The 18,206-nt window shown below is 37.2% G+C and overlaps 1 protein-coding gene across 1 annotated transcript in view; it reads left to right on the top strand.

Moving 5' to 3' along the window:
• Positions 1-16,322, top strand: part of flr (actin-interacting protein 1 flr) — a 29,757-nt gene extending 13,435 nt beyond the window's left edge. Inside the window, exons 9-13 of the mRNA XM_074103347.1 lie at positions 2,045-2,151; positions 3,442-3,544; positions 4,169-4,341; positions 13,302-13,452; positions 13,752-16,322. Coding sequence (XP_073959448.1) covers positions 2,045-2,151; positions 3,442-3,544; positions 4,169-4,341; positions 13,302-13,452; positions 13,752-13,861 — 644 coding nt within the window. The 3' untranslated portion in view covers positions 13,862-16,322. The remainder of the gene's footprint in view (positions 1-2,044; positions 2,152-3,441; positions 3,545-4,168; positions 4,342-13,301; positions 13,453-13,751) is intronic.
• The last annotated feature ends 1,884 nt before the right edge of the window (positions 16,323-18,206 follow it).

The raw sequence follows: 18,206 nt of genomic DNA, 5'->3' as shown, positions 1-18,206 counted from the left end.
TGCCCAAAGCCGAAAGTAGGTCAAGGTCAACATAGAAAGACCAAGGTCATGAGAGCTATATATTGGGGACATGCAAAACGATCACAGCAGCGCTAACTAAGGTTAAAAATGAAGCCAATGATGTTTTGCAGTAAACAAATATGTTCTAACGAGATTAGTTGTTATGAATTGTAAAAACATTATCAACAATAGTGGCTGCAAATTCTAAGTGGACAATTGCTGTAAGAAAAAAATCGTGGGTGATGGCACGAAACCGTGTTTCCGTGACGAGCAAGTTCATTTTTAACTGAAAACAACAATCTTAATGTAATTTCCAATTATACCGGCGTTCTGAATTGTCTAATCCATACTAATATTATAAATGCGCAAGTGTGTGTGTTTGTATGTTTGTCCGTCTTTCATGTCGAAACGGAGCGACGGATCGACGTGATTTTTGGCATAGAGGCATAGGGCTTTTGCCCGCGGCTTCGCCTGCGTAGAAAATCGGTTATCGCGTGCGAGCCGTTCCCTCGGGAACTGTGCATTTTTCCGGGATAAGAAGTAGCCTATGTTACTCTCTGGCCCATAAGCTATCTCTATGCCAAAAATCACGTCGACCCGTTATTCCATTTCGACGTGAAAAACGGACAAACATACAAACACACACTTGTGCATTAATGATATTAGTATGGATATTGCCCATAGTTGCTAATCGCTTCCATATGTTATTAGGGTCCCGGAGCCAAAATGGCAAAAACAGAACCTAAATTGAAAATACAAACTGAAATATAGATGCACAGAAAAAACAGAAAAATAAGACCATCACTGGGAATTGAACCCAGGTCCTCGGTAATCCGTACCGCGTGCTATACCGCTACACCACAGATGGTCAACGGTACCGACACGAATTTCCCCTATGCACCTCATATCTCAGCTTGTTTGTTTCTTACTTAGTCACTTAAGCAGTGACGCTAGCGACATCTATGCCGTAGCCCTCATCGAGAAGCTTTTTCGGCACTCCATTGGAACTAACCGCTCACCCGGACAAGAGATATCGTTACTAAGCAATCAAATTAAGATTTTGATTTTGACCATCAGTGGTGTAGCGGTATAGCACGCGGTACGGATTACCGAGGACCTGGGTTCGATTCCCAGTGATGGTCTTATTTTTCTGTTTTTTCTGTGCATCTATATTTCAGTTTGTATTTTCAATTTAGGTTTTACGGGATGACCGTAAAAGTAAAAATTTGGAATTGAAATAAAAAATACAAAAAGATTCCAAAAAACCAATCTTAAAAACAGAACCCTTATAGTTTCGCCATGTCTGTCTGTCTGTCCGTCCGTCCGCGGCTTTGCTCAGGGACTATCAATGCTAGAAAGCTGTAATTTTCCACGGATATATATGTAAACTATGCCGACAAACTGGTACAATACAAAACTAAAACAAGTCTTTTTTTAGGGTAGGTACCTCCCATAGACGTAAAGTGGGGGTGATTTTTTTTCTCATCCAACCCTATAGTGTGGGGTATCGTTGGATAAGTCTTTGAGAACCATAACCATTTGCGGAGTTTGCTACGACAATTTTTCGTTTAATTAAAATCCAGCGTCCCCCCCTCTCTAAAATCTAAACTGGTGGGTGGAAAAATTTGAAAAAATTCAGGATGGTAGTAAGTATATCAAACTTTCAAGGAAAACTATAATGGCTAAGTTTGCTTGACAATTATTAGTAGTTTAAGGGGCTGTTTCACCATCTATTAATTAGTGTTAAGTGACGGTTAAATGTGATGCCGTCTCTATTTGTTTTGTTTGAATAGACGGAGACGGCATCACATTTAACCGTCACTTAACACTAATCAATGGATGGTGAAACAGCCCCTAAGAGTAAATAGCAGCCTAAGGTATAAAATATACCTAAACTATGGAAGATTCTGTATAAAATACGAAATCCTTAGAAAAATATTACTTAATTTTTTCGTAATGGCTACGGAACCCTATTTTGGGCGTGTCCGACACGCTCTTGGCCGGTTTTTAGTTCTTAATGTAATTATCATGCTAATGTTTGCAGGTGAAGTGCCAACGTACACCGACGTGGTCGTCCCGCTGGGGTCGCAGCCGCGCGGTATGGACCACATCATACAAGACGATACCACAATCGTCGCCACCGTCAAGGAGGTAGGGGAATCAACAAGCTATCTCGTCGGAATTTTGCAGCATTCGACCGTATTCTTCTAACGAAAATACATGCTGAAACATGGATGCACAGAAAAACCCAGAAAAAGAGACCAACGCTGGGAATCGAACCCAGGTCCTCAGCATTCCTAATGCGTGCCATACCGCTACACCACTGGACCGCTGTTTGTTTCAGTTTGGATGACCGTAAAAGTAACAAATTTGGAGTTGAAATAAAAAATACAAATATAATCCAAAAACCAATCATTCTTCTATCCGTATGCGGCATAAAGGTCTCTACGCATTACACCGTATCATGCCATGGCCGTAAAAGGAACGTGTCAGGAACGGAATATTAAACGCATACATGACACGCGACGGCGACGGTTGGCTACGACACGTGCTAGTGGACATAGTCTCATACTTTACAATACAAATAATATATGTTTGCCCAACAAGTTTCTTAAAGTTAAACTTGACGTTTTCCAAAGGTCAAATTTGTTGAGTGAATTTTCACTAATTGTGTTTTCCGCGATGAAAACGATATTGATGACTAATCTTAATTCAAAAAAAACTAACAATAATACCGTATTATTATTTTAGGGAAGGAATGTTAAAATTAAAAATAATCACTTATCCCTTCCCTCCCCTTGAATGAATAAGGCCCTTAATTCAATGGTTGTCAATTGTTTCTTTCTCTATTTTAACAAACTTCAAAAAAAGGAGGAGGTTGGACGACCGGATGGCTAAGTGGTTAGAGAACCTGACTATGAAGCTTGAGGTCCTGGGTTCGAATCCCGGCCGGGGCAGATATTTGTGTGAATAACACGAATGTTTGTTCTCGGGTCTTGGATGTTTAATATGTATTTAAGTATGTATTTATCTATATAAGTATGTTTATCCGTTGCCTAGTATCCATAGTACAAGCTTTGCTTAGTTTGGGACTAGGTCAATTGGTGTCAAGTGTCCCATGATATTTATTTTTATTTTATTTATTTTATTCGGGTGTTTTTTTTAATTTTTATTATGTTACGTCTGAACTCCGTCATCTTTGAAACAATTTCAATTCGATTTCGATTTTAATTTTCTACCAGTCTGAAGTCGGTGCCTTAGCAGGTGAGGTAGACGACTATAGGTCCACTCCTGCTGGCTCGTGCTGAGGCACCAACTTCAGACTGTTAGAAAAATATTTTTATGGTTTTTTGTATTTGGTAAAAAAAAATATTATAAAATTTTTGTTATCTAGATTTTTGCCAAGAACCAACGAATAAAATTTTGTTGTAATTGTTACAGTTGCAAGTTATAAACGGGAGTAGCAAGCAGTCGGCTTTGCCGCTCGACTTCGAGCCGACTTGTGTGAGCATCGACCCGCAGTCTCGACAAGTCGTGGTCGGAGGTACGTCCCCCACAAATCCTACAATGAATTTTTATTTATATTTAATGGACACAATAACATGCGAGTGTGCTAGTGTAGGATGCAACCTCAAATCATACAGACAAGGGAAATATGCCGTGAGGGCGCCACGTGCGAACGCATCTGGCTTAAAACTAGCTTGATGCGAGTTTCTGTCATCAGTCAAATGTCAGTGCGGTACAGCTACACTTGTCTCGGTTTTTAACAAAACACACCAATGTCTTTAAAAAATAATAATAATGAAGGTATTCAAAAATAAATTCAATCAACTCAATTAAAATGAAAAAACATGTTTGGGGTGTCTGAGGTTTTTTTGCACTTCAGCGTTCACTCGCACGACTCGATTCGGTCTAGTTTGAAATCCGGGCGCGCCTTGTTTTATAAAATTCGTATGCCCAGTTGGGCTTGCACTTTTGACAGAGGGGAACGCGGCGAATGGCTACTCCCTTCCGTAGGAAGCCCGCGTTGCTCTAAGATTAAATCCGTCAGTTAAATTATTGGACACATATTTTTTCTTTTGTCAATCAAACAAAAAATTACTTAGATGATGTGCGTCGAACTTCGGGAGTTATTGCATTGTATTGTATTGTTGTATGTGTTTGGCAGGCGCGGACAACAAAATCCGCACGTACAAACTGGAAGTCCGCACCCTCACCGAGGGCGTGGTGCTGCAACACCTGGGGCAGGTCACGGACGTCTGTTTCAGCGATGACTCCCAGTATCTTGCGGCCAGCGACGCCAACAGAAAAGTCATTTTGTACAACACTGAGGAGTACAAGGTGAGTGATACGATAGTCAATCAACTTTTAAAGACGTTGCGAAAATGACTGCTAAGCTAAAATGGGACTGGGCCACATGTGGGGGCTCACAGAGTTACTTGGTGGGTTGCCGGAGAACGGCCACCGACGTCGAGGCAAACCGAGAAGATGGAGCGACGATTTGGACACGTACGCAAAGGACTGGCCTGACATAGCGTCAGTACGGGAGTTGTGGAGGTCAGGAGGGGAGGCCTTTGCCCAGCTGTGGGACGCTATATATACAGGGTGGCCCATTTATATCGGTCAGTATGGGAAAGTCTGAAACTATACGACATACGAAAATTTCTTCTTAGGAACCATGACATCGATTTTAATAACAAGAAAAACCTGTACTCAGCCCGGGAATCGAACCCGGTTGTTTTGAAAAAAAAAAACTTACACTATTTCTATTTAGATATCGATTGTGTACGTCTTAAGAAGTAAATGTGTCCATGATACATTATGTCTAAAATGAATAAAATGCATTGTTTTCACATACTTTAATTAATTTTAGTAGGTGTTCGAAGTTGTTTTTTTTTTTCAAAACAACCGGGCTCGATTCCCGAGCTGAGTACAGGTTTTTTTTTTTAAATGCATGATTGCAGTTTTTCTTGTTATTAAAATCGATGTCATGGTTCCTAAGAAGAAATATTCGCATGTCGTATAGTTTCAGACTTTCCCATACTGACCGATATAAATGGGCCACCCTGTATAAACTACTTTAAAAAACTTAAGCGTATGTTATCCTGTTACCTAACTCAGGAGAGATCAATGATACCATAGTAAAAGAGAACAAGTATGCACACTCCGACCCTTTAGGAGACTTAACCGCCTACTCCGGCGCGGACGCTTAGGGTTGTCGAGGTCTATTTTAGATTAATTATTTACCTACCCGAAAAAAAATCTAGTATGAAAGTTAACTTGAAATTTTCTAATATCTGTGTCTAGAGAAACCAGATTCTTTGCCGCTCTATTATTATTATTATACTAAATTTAAAAATATTATTTATAAATTCGCCGAAGTGGTGATCTATTGTCATGAAGACATTAATATCTAAGGCGTATTATAAATTTAATGATTATATCATGGACAGGGATATTTGGAAATAATTCTGATCCGCATTGGCGATCCCTTCAAATATAGCGAACCTGCTGTGTTAAAAATAAAGTTGTGTTAAATATACTGCTCAAAAGAAAATAAGGGCCACGCGAATTTTATGGGTGAAACTCAAATACTAATAAATATAATTCTTTATGACATTCCTTGTTTAAAAATAGTTTTATTAATAAAACATAACATAGTACAAATACTTTTCATTCAATTAAATGTATTCAATTAAAAACCCAAACATATTTTTGATTTAATTTTACCAGTAAAATTCAAGTGGCCCTTATATTCTTTTTAGTACTATACTTGTGATGTATAATATCAATTAATAATATTGTAAATCTGTTTAAAAAATATATACCTCGTTGAGTTTCTTGCCGGATTCTTCTCAACAGAGGTTTTTCCGAACCGGTGGTAGTTTTTTTTGACATTTATAAGTGCTTGCTATAGCCTAAATTGAATAAAGATACTTTGACTTTGAAGTCTGGTGGCACTACCTATAACTAAGGACATGTTACCATGGCAACAAACTATACTAAAAAGTTGATTTACAACACTTAGGCTGCGGCTCCACTGAGGCGGAGACGAGCGGAGCGGAGAGGAGACGTGTAGGGATCGACCAATCATATTACTTGAATCCACATCTCGTCTCCGCCTCATTATCATCAGACGTGTAGGGATTAGTCGATCCCTACAGGTCTCTCCGCTCCGCTCGTCTCCGCCTCAGTGGAGCCGCAGCCTTATGTCTTGGGTTGAATCGCACATTGATGGTCTGTATTATGAGAACGTGGTGTCACTGCCGACTCTATTGGGGTTAATGGTTTTTTGTTTTGGTGGTTGTATGTGGCATGAAATTATTAATTATAGGAAGAAACTCATCCCATGGACCTCCTCTCTGTAAGTCTTGATGTAGACTCAGGGAGTGAGGATGAAGAGGAGATCATAGAACAGCTACAAGAAATCCCGGAAGACGAAGTCGTCGAGGAGGAGGCTGACGTTGAAGTAGACCAAGAATTCTCTTGGTCTGCCGACTACGCCAGCTTCACTGGCGTAGAGGAGGACTTTCAGGAAGTTCCTGGTCCCAAAATAAAGGGAATAAATCCACTTGCCGTGTTCACTCAATTGTGGGATCAGGAATTGATGGAACACATTAGAGACGAAACCAATCGTTATGCGTGGCAGTTTATAGCTGCCGCGTCCGAAAACGATGGCGGCGTACTCGACAGTTCCCGCGTAAACGATTGGGTGGACACATCGGTACCAGAACTCTACCGATTGGTGGCAGTTTTGATACTGATGTCTCTATGTTTACGCGGAAGAATTGAGGAGTACTGGAGCACGGGGGTAATGGGCATGCAACAATTCAGGACCCTTATGTCGAAAGGTAGATTCCTACTTTTAATGAGGTTTTTGCACTTTTCCGACAATGATTACATTTTGTCACGTGGGCCAGAGAAAAAACTGGCAAAAATAAAGCCCATCCTAGATTTTTTAAACACCAAATTCCAAGCCGTGTACTCGCCTCGCAAAGAACTGTCTTTAGACGAATCGCTGCTGCTTTGGAAAGGTAATCTAAGCTGGATTCAGTGCATCCGGACCAAAGCAGCGCGATTTGGCATCAAAAGTTACGAGCTTTGCGAGGCGGTAAGCGGCTATGTTTTAAACATGATAATTTACACTGGTAAAGATACTTCACCTTCGGCGCCCCTTTTCGGATTTACTAATACGACTTCAAAAGTCGTGTTAAACGTTTTCAAAAATTACTTGGACAAAGGGTATACATTATTAATGGATAATTTTTATAACTCTATTCGTTTAACACGATTTTTGAAGTCGCGCCAAACTGACGTTGTCGGAACGTTAAACCGACGCGGGGGAGACACGCCAGCAGACATAAGGGACCTAAATGAGAAAAAGATGCCTCGCGGGGCAGTTGTAAGTCGACACTGTGGAGATGTGTCTGTGACGTCGTGGAAAGACGTCAGGTTGGTCACCACAGTGTCGACTTACCACAACGCGGATATGGTAGGCCGAAACAGAGCAGGCAGACAGGTCTCGAAACCTGTCGTCATCGATTATTATAATAAGTTCATGGGTAGAGTAGATTCCAAAGACCAACAATTGTCTTCATACCTCATGGAGAGAAAACGTGGTCTAAAATGGTACATAAAAGTTTTCCGGCGGTTATTAAATATAACCATTTTAAACTCTTACATAATATACAAATCTAACATGGGCCAACGCAAAAAAATGACACATAGGCAGTTCCGCCATAAATTGGCAGAGGAATTAACGCAGCAGTTTGGCACAGATGTGACGGCACGAAGCAATAAGGCCAGTGAACCCTGTGCTCGGCTAGATAGAAGTTTAGAGCATTTCCCCGAGCACTGTGCGGTCGCTGTAAAGGAAACTGCTAAGCAAGACAGATACAAAAGGATGCGCTGTGTCAGATGCGCTGCGTTCAGAAAGCAAACAAAAACGAATATAATGTGCAGCCAGTGCAAAGTGTATCTTTGCGTTGGCTCATGTTGGAGAGATTACCATACTTTAGAAAATATTGGCTAATCATCATATCATCATGCTCAACTGTTTACAATGTAGTTTGACTTAAATTGTACTTTTTTTATGTACTATTTTAGGCCACGTCCTTATTAATTAACTAAAAACAGTTACGTTGCTCACCCGCGACCTTACGATATCATTTTTTATTAGATTCGGATTCGTGGTGTTAAATTTTTGAGATAAAGGATTGCGTCTCTTTGGATGCTCCGCGGACTGCTAGAAAGTAATCATAGTACTTTTCAGATAGCTTGTGTATGGTGACATGTGTTTTTTTCCATTCCATGCCAGGAATGTTCCAGGCCAATATTTTATAATAAATATACTTGAATCTTGAAATAACAAAAAATATGTATCTCCATGCAGCTTAAAATATTTCGTAATAATAAACACAAATCACTTATTTTGTTATAAAACTAATAAGATAAATTTTGATCTCGTCATCTTTCATCGCGTTAAACGGAACTCAATTACAATAGTGCTTGACTTTGCTTATCGACCGAATTGATTCCACAATCTTGTCGAATCGTTTGACTCGCATCATCTAGATGCCATCTGTCAATCAGTACTAGAGCGAAGGGCCTTTAATGTTTTGAACTGTTACTTTGTTATTAGTTTTGATATAGTGCCAAAGACGAACGCATGGTTTGTAAGATCCCGATAGACAAGCAAAAACACTAGTTAAATAGAAATATAAACTGTCACTAATAAAATCGACTACACACCTTTAGCATATTTAATCGAGAATCGCAATAAATCGATTCGAATTTACATTGTCACAAGTTCACAACCCTTTAATTGCTTTATGACTGTGTCACCGTACCCAAGCTATCCGAAAAGTATTATAGGTAAGAAAGAAGAAAGAAAGAATTTATTTGAAATATAACAAGGTTACAATTTAGATTCATCGGCGGACTCCGCACTAGACTCTGGGCCTGTATCGCGGAGACCAGAGAATTTACAATTTACAGCAGTTACTTAAGTAATTGAACTACTTAATACTAAGTTGTCGTTGTAAGGTACAAACAGTACGGGTATTAATGAGCAGGTAAATTAAACTTCTTCTCGTTTGCTTTGCTACGTACGGCTACGGTCTAATTTGAGCAATAACAGTTAGGATTAATAAAGCATGGCTTCACTGTAAATAAATAAATTTCAAGAACATTTTGTTTGAGATGGTGAAAAGTTGTTGCTCTGAGGATGAACTCAGGTTGAGTTCGAAACGCGTCAACGTAGTGTGGTGGTGGCGATAGTTGATCTGTGTGTATTCTTACAGCGTGTGAGAGTGTGTATGCAGAGGAGTTACATGAATATACATTTCTTTCATAGACATAGTAACATGACATGACAGAGAAAATAAATTGTTTTTAGTTCATTGTCTAAGTTAAGTGTCATTGGATAAGGCCGTCTATTGCTTACCTTGTAATTTTCTCTGTGTACCTGTTTTCTGTATCGCTTACTATTTCTGGTGTACAATAAAGAGTAATTGTATTGTATTGCATTGTATTGTATTGTAAGTTATATTTAAGTAAATCAAAAATTGACAAAACGATTTTAAGATAGATAGATAAAATGTTTATTTGTTACTGCAAACACACACAATCAAAATTACATAAATTAGAAAAAAATAACAGTCCTAACTTAAAAGTAAACAAATTATGATTTTTTTTATGAAAATTAATATCACAGCTTAGTTACATTTGTAAAGGTGCTTGCACGGCATGAAGCGGTATTTAACAACTCCCGAGTTGGCCATATCCCATATATATATTATTATGAAAATGTTTAGCATAGGAAAAAATAATACGATCAAAATTGCATTATTACCTAGTAATTTGTTGAAACATCTATATATGTGTCTCTTTCTAAAACATTTCTCTGTGCAAGTAGAAAAAGTGTGTGTTTGTAAGTATAAGTAGTAAGTAAGTCTTTCTCCGTCTAATCTTGGATTTAAATTTTTTATAACTTTGTTGTATGTAAAGATAGCATAAAACTTGTTTTCCGTTCGATATCACGAGCACGAGCTTTGATTTAAAAATATATAAAAAAAACAGTCAAATAATACAAATACTGTATTGCAGAACAAACATTTGAATTTGATTTTGTCAACTCAATTTATTACGACAATTTGTGATATGCGGAACCCATAAAAACTATACCTACCTGATTCGCGGTTGACCTATTTTTCATATTTTGTATATGTCCCATAAGTAGGCATAATAGTTACAGGATAATCATGTAACATTGTAAAAACGAACCACAATTTGTTTTTTTTTTTATAGATTTATTTGTGTGCAATAAAACAAAATAATATCAACTGTTCGTATTTTATTTTTATCGAAATTAACGTTCTGTACATTTGGACGGATCCGTAACTAGGCAGACAACGGTTGTCGATGGGTACGTCACTAGTCACTACTCACTAGGCAGAGGACGACACTTCTTTAAGTGCCCGGATCCGTCACAAGCCAAATGAGCGGAATGATAGTTCACGCACACATGCAACAGCACAACACTGGATCATTTAGAATATATTTTTAAAACCATTTAAAAAAATATAGGGCATAGACAATATAAAAGTGTATTATTATATTATATTAAATATATAGTTCATTAACGTTGTACAGTCAAGGGCAAAAATATCGACACGGCCAAAGTTACAAAAATATGTATACACGACTTTATGCACTGAACATTAAGGCCGTGTATACATATTTTTGCAACTTTGGCCGTGTCGATATCTTTGCCCTTGACTGTATATGTTGTAGGGAAATGGCCAAATCAGAAATTGGAACAAATCTCTAAGGGATATGATCAAATCACGCTGGATGTTGGAATTCATTTTATCATTTCCCTAGAAAATATCAGCCATTTGATCAAAAACCTAAACCTGTATAGTGAAATGACATAATCGGATAAAGAGGGTCACTTATTTTTACATTTCACTAGATTTGTTTAGCGATTGACAAATCCCTGTTACGCGTCAGTGAGTTGACGAAACGAACTCGCAAAGTCGACTCGTTTTATCATGTCACTAGGCACGTTTAGTGATATTACAAAAATCTAGTAAACGTGTCTAGTGAAATTATAAAACAAGTCGACTTTGCGAGTTGGTTTCGTCAACTCACTGACGCGTAACAAGGATTTTTTCAAATCACTATACAAATGTAGTGAAATGAAAAAACGATTTGCGCTTTTTATCCGATTTTGTCGTTTCACTTTAGGTTTTTGATCAAATGACTGATTTTTTCTAGGGAAATGATAAAATGAATTCCCCATTTTAACATCTTGCGTGATTTGACCACATCCTTTAGATTTAGAGATTTGTTAAAATTTCTGAGTTAGCCATTTCCTGAGACATATAAAACACCGGTGCCAATTTTAGTAGTACTTAACACTACTTTTTTTATATAATCTTTTTGTTTTTCCTTTTTGCACAATAAAGAGTATAAACAAACAAACAAATTTCATCCAAATCCGTCCAGCCGTTTTAGAGAGCTATGATGCCACAGACAGACACAGACACGTCACCCAAAACCCGTCTTTTACGTCGGGGGTTAAAAGGATCGATCAACTTTTTTTGTACCCTGGAAAACTGTTTAAAACCATGAGTCTATATGTTTTCTGTTGTTAAAATTGTCTTATGTAGTTACAAGCGCATTATTTTATGGACTATCTCCTAACCATATTAGTAACATAGACGTGTGACTTCCATAAGAACATATATTTTAAGGGCTAAAAGCGTAAGCCGTAATGAACGTAAATTAGTATTTCTTTTAAAAAGATCACGTTTTTTTTCGTACAAATTAATTCGGCACGCAATGTATCGGTAACAAAGCTAACAACCTGACACTAGTATTTGCTGCCTCTCTGAAACGTCAAATAAATGTTTGCATTACATTGCTGCTCGTGAAAAAAAAAAAAAACCATTAGTAAAGGTAATTGTTATGTTTTTTCGATAAAACGGTTCTCAATAGTTAATTAAAATGTATGTTCTTATGGATGTCACATACGTTGTAGTTATTATAATTATAACAGTTTCTGGGCAACAGCGGTTTTAACCTTTTAGTTAGGAGGGACCCTTTGACAAAATTTCTATCTTGCTGGACCACCAACTGTATGAACGGTTGCGACCGCTACTTGACTGGCGCGTCGTTTTGCCAATCATTGTTGATGGCTTCGCGGACCGTTTCGATTTCTTCCAGGGACCACCAGTGGTCCGTGGACCACCGGTTAAGAACCGCAGTATTATAGTGATCGGCCATCGGAAGTATTTAATGTCACTTTGATGTCCTATGTAATGAATAGTAATGACTAATATGGATAAGTCGGTGAAGTTTAAAATAAAACCACACATTCTTAAAAATTAACTGAATTTAATTTGTTATAGTAAATAATCATTATATTTTCTATGTTTAATACTGTCAATCGATTCCTTTTAACATTGAGGGTCCATTTATATAAATTATGGCCTGTGCTTCATAATCATATCATAGGTACCTAATAGAAATGTTAAAACCTTGATAGTAACTCAATAAAAAAAACATACATTTTTAGCAGGTAAAAAAATTGTGCAAGAAATTAAATAGTCATGTCCATGTATTAATTTCATCATCAAATTGACATAAAATGCTTCCGATGGCCGATCACTATTTATTAAGCAAGCGTGCTCCTTCTTAGTCCACATGTTTGCTTACCATCAGGCGTGATTGTGGTCAAACCCAAGCTTCTGTGTAAAATATTACATTGTAAAACAAGAGCATAAAACGAGCCATTTTACCCAAGACGGTCATATAGCCACCCGAGCCGGTCCGGCGAGGGTGGATAGACACGTCGAGGGGAAAATAGGTTTAGTGCTCGAGTTTTACACTCTGCTTTTCACTTCGATGGCGAGGAAATTAAATAGCAACAGTGGATACAATGATTCACTTTCTATGTACTTTTGATTTTCATGCATTGTTATATAATTCCATTTATAAATGTTGTTGATTTATTTTGATTGATTTTATTATTTATATAGAAAATAAAAATTATTAAAAAAATATGTAAAATCTTTTTTGTTTGTGGCTGTTGACACCTGATTACCTTGGTCTTAGACGAAGATTTTATTTTATGCACTAGAGCATAAAAAGTCATTTTATGTCGCCTAGATACAGCATAAACACGAACTTTACGAGCAATAGAAGTGAATTTTTTTTAACAACGGGACAACAACAAACAACAAAAAATTTGATCGACCATAAACGAATTTTAACAAAATACTTTTCATTTTCAGTTGGCCCACAACAAGGAGTGGGGCTTTCACACGGCCAAAGTGAACTGCGTTGCGTTCAGCCCCGACTCCAAGCGCGTCGCCTCCGGATCCCTCGACACCAGCATCATCGTGTGGAGCGTGGAACAGCCCGCCAAACATGTTACTATCAAAAGTAAGTCTCATATGTTTCCCACTAATATTATAAATGAGAAAGTTTGTAAGTCTGTTTGTTTGTTACTTCATCACTACAGAGCGGATTTGAAGTAGCGATTACAAGTTTAATATGGATAAGACTAGTACAAGTAAGTATTTACTTTTATCAAAAAGGTGCGTAATAATCTATTATGTTAGAGATGTATAAAACAAGGAGAATTAGATTGAAATATTTTTCTTTACATATAGTTTGTTGCGACTTTTATTAAAATGATAAGATAGTTTTAATCCAAAGGATAATTTCTCTCTGTCCAACAGACGCGCACCCGCAGTCGCAGATCACGGGGCTGACGTGGCTGGACGACGAAACGATCGTGTCCGTCGGCCAGGACGCCAACACCCGCGTCTGGACCGTCCCCAAGGCCTAAGCTGACATTACTCCCACAACAAATAGTAGAAAGCACAAGAGTTACTTTACGAGTTTCGATGAACATTACTATTGGATTTGTTGACAATGTTAGTCACTGCCTGTTGTGGAAATTTGTACGGTAAGTTTGTTTGCAAAATACCTAATTCGATCTACTTTTTAGTGTTGTTATTTAGTTTTGGTCCCGTAACTCAGGAGACATCAGAACATCAGACATCAGACATCATACACTTTGTTAGGTAAATGTTTGCATTTTATACTATTAACGCGAAAACCAATAGATAAATAAAAAAACAATTAAATTAGGAGATAAGCCATAAGGGAATTGCCTTAAAACTGTCACAACTAACTTTTAGTTTATTTCATCCATCATCCCAGCCTATATACGTCCCACTGCTGGGCACAGGCCTCCTCTCAGAACAAGAGGGCTTGGGCCATAGTTCCCACGCGGGCCCAGTGCAGATTGGGAACTTCACACACACCATTGAATTGCTTCGCAGTTTTTTTTTTGTTTTAGTTTATTTGTACACCATAAAATCATACTTTTTAAGTAGACGTTCACGAGACGCTCAGGAGACGTTACCATGGCAACGAACTACACTAAAAAGTTGATTGACCCATCTGCGTCGTCACATCATTATTTTAAATGGAGTTCATTAACAGATATTATTTCTGCAAAATCGATAGGCGTAATAAAACGGATGCCAGTGAGCGAACTAAAATAAATCCAATATTTATGCTCTTTGAAACGTATAGTACCTACTAATGTCAAAGATTCGCTGCTTGTGGTGCCATAAGTCATCGATCAATATTGATCGTTTATCGATAACCGTTCATCGATTAATAGATGAATGGAGAATAAAGTGCGTTGGCGCGTTAGTGTCAAAGTGCCGGAGCCAGCAACGAGTGTTTGACATAGTGTAAATTTCTTATATATTGGCCGTTATTTTTCAATGCAACAGTTACGGAGGGGAGTCTTTTGATTTCTACTTTTTGCTGTCAGAACGTACACTTTTTTACATATTATGAACTAACATATTTATTTCGCTTATGTTAAGTTGTGAACTTAATCAGATGCTCAGTTTTATTACGTAATTTATTTGTTACTAACAGGCGGCGGTTTTGTAAGAAAAGTGGATATGCAACAAAATCTAGTTTTTTAATGAGTGGATTGTCTAAAATAGATCATATTTGGAATGGTGGAAACGCGAAAAAGTTCCGTTTGATTCGTCTAGTCTGGAGAACTTTAAAATATACACACAATCCGTTTATACTCATTCATACTCGATGAACAGTTATAAAGTACTTATGAGCGACAGAAGTAGGCAACGCGCTCTTTCTCCTTCGCCAAAATAGATAGCTGACAATGAATTCCTTAGTAATTGGAGATAATTATTTTCAGCGCATCACTATCAGAATTAATAAACGAGTCTTACTTCTTTCTCACTCTTGCTCGGAAACGTATTCTCTGTTCGCTTACACCCTGGTATATCTTTATCCGTTTCTTACAAAACCTTTGCTAACAGAGTGTTATTTATTTAAATTTAAGGGGACTGGCTTTTAATGACAATAAGGTTGATCTCATAAATAAATCGGAAAAATTAATGGAGATTATTAAAATTTTAAGAAATATATTGTGCTCCCTCCATGACATGTGTAATTATTTTAATATGGCAACATTTTAAATAGTGTCAAGTAGCTGCATTTTGGGGTTCGGTTATAACCAAAGAGTTTTGAGTAATAAATAGAAATATAATGAAGTACAATTATTCTTACATTGCTTTTACGCTGCCAAACGCGCTACCTTATTAAAGTCGTATCAACGACTTACAAACTAGCAAAATATACCTCACCTTACTACTACTAACTGCTTGATGCAAAGTTAAGTTGAGCAGTCCGACTATTGTTACTGTTTACTCAAAATTCTGGATATTACTTGCCACGGTTATATACTGCAGAAAAAGGTTCAGGATGTCTTTAAACTAAGTCCGATAGCGCTCCAAAGCTCTTGTTGATCCATTGGTCCGCCATTTTGTTTCGCCATCCTCTCTGATTGGCTGATGCAGTATTGGGATCAAAACCGTTGATTGGTCGGGAATGTTGTTATAACGCGTGTAGTTTCTTGTGCAACTTTTTGCTGAAAAAGTTGCACAAGTCTGTTGCTTGTGTGAGAGAGTCGTATTTTGTACTATAAGACATTTATGTATCTGCTATAAGCATTTATTAACAGCCAGTCCCGTATTTATACATCTAGATCTTAGAGATCGTCAACCGCATACTAACTTTGTGTGGATCAGCATTTATACAGATTTTCCTAAGATTTGTGAACAAAAAATATAATTGTGTCTAAACAGTATTTTTATACTAATTTCTAAAATATTTTTTCTCGATTTTTTACGTGATTTCTACTACTAAAATGAAATATGTAACTAGGATAAGAAAATAAATTGTATACACTTGTATTTTGTTTTTTTATTTGACAATTAGCTGTATTCATCGCAAAACACATCAAGTTCACATACCGAGGGTTGCGTGGTCAAACCCGATAAGTCGAAATAATTGACAGTTGAAAAAAGAACACTATGTAGAAGTTTAAATTCGATTTTTTTTGTGAATTATTAGATCGAGTTATTGGGTTTGACCAGAGAATTACAGTCTTTTCGCTGAGACTTGAGATAAGTATTATGATAACGTTTCGAAATAGCGACTGTCGCTAAACTATCGCAGAGTGAATGACGGCTGTCGCTTATCATCGGGCGCTCTGAGTTTCGTGGTACCGGGCACTCAGTTCTTGTCAAACACGCTCGAGTGGACGCCGGCGACCATACATAATTTCAGTTTTATACAGTTAATAGTAGTAATAGTGGTAGTTGTTTATGATAATTATTTGTTTTATCGGTTTACATTTTTATCAACTCTCGATGAACCTATATGGGTTAAGTAAATAATAAAAAACTAGTTGTCATAGAAAAAGTTTATTATTATTACAAATATTGTCTTTTAAATTTGTCTTTTTAACCTAAAACTAATTAGAAACCAATAAAAATAAATAGTAGGTAAATACGACTAGAATTAACATTACAAATAAATTATTAAAATAACCTTAATAACCTCAAATTATAACAGTTGATATAAGATTTATTTTTGTTGTATGACATTTTTAACGTTTGAGCAATATGTGATTCTTATCACAGTATAAAAAGGTAAAAAACTGGTTAACTGTTCAAAAAGGCCTTCAAAAGAATAGTTGCTACTTTCGGTACTTGTATTGTAAACATTGCATTTACGTAGACGATTTTGTAGACTTTAGTCTTCAATGTAAGAGGAGTGAGCCGATTGAAAAATAGGTATTTATATAAAATATTGCTGTTTACTTCTTCATATACCTCTGGAATGAGCATAAAAGAGACAACTGCAGGCCGGACTGATTACACCTACAAAAAAACTGTCGAAATCAGCATTTCCTAATCCCTATTTCTTCTTTCAAATATAACTTATGGTAAAGAGGGTTTTGGCTATGTCCCTAATTTTTTATTTTGTTTTTAATATTCGTTCAATTTATTCACTGGACGCATGATTATTAAATAAAAAACTGATAAATTTTGTACCTACTTTTCGGAGGTCTCTAGTTCAAATAATCTTTAATACTTATATAAAAATGAATCCCTATTTCCCTTGGTCACGGCATCGCGCGTGAACGGCTGGACCGATTTCGCTTATTCTTTTTTTGTTGTGTTTGCTATTGTCAGGACAAGGTTCTTATAAAAGATTTAGAAAATTAAAAAAAAACTACACCGGGGGCGAAGCCGCGGGCACCAGCTAGTTAAATTATAAAAATAATTTTAAAATCTGAGCATGGCAGAGGTAACTAGTTATAGATGTATGGTAAAAAAATGTTCTAAGTAGTGTAATTATTCAGGGAGGAACCAGGAGAAGACGTTAACCTCTAAAGCCCAGGCGCGGGCGCGACTAGAATTTTCTCTACATGACTTGTTCTGCTAGTAATCACTGGGCAGCCAGTGTCTCTAGTCTCTAGATCCCGCAATGAACAGTGAAATTGCGTTAGATTCAGCGTCGACAAGGTTCCACAAGCAAGTACCGAAAACAGTGACGTTATTTTAGGTTTATTTAACTATCCTCTCTAAGTAAACGTGTCTTTTGTATTTGTCGGTGGGGCAAAGTAACCGTCGCAAAGGAAGAACATTAGGTATAAATATAGATAAATAATTGGAAGTCATTTTCACTAAAGTCGCCTGCCGATTTATGTCAGCAAATTTTTGTTGGGTTAGTATTAAAGTCGCAAGTTGGAAAACATAGTCGGTCGGCGCCATGAGGATCGTATACGT

The sequence above is a fragment of the Choristoneura fumiferana genome, chromosome 20, assembly GCF_025370935.1.
Source record: "Choristoneura fumiferana chromosome 20, NRCan_CFum_1, whole genome shotgun sequence".
Lineage (NCBI taxonomy): Eukaryota > Metazoa > Arthropoda > Insecta > Lepidoptera > Tortricidae > Choristoneura > Choristoneura fumiferana.
The sequence above is the reverse complement of the archived record's forward strand: the minus strand, read 5'-3'. Positions and strand labels throughout refer to the sequence as shown.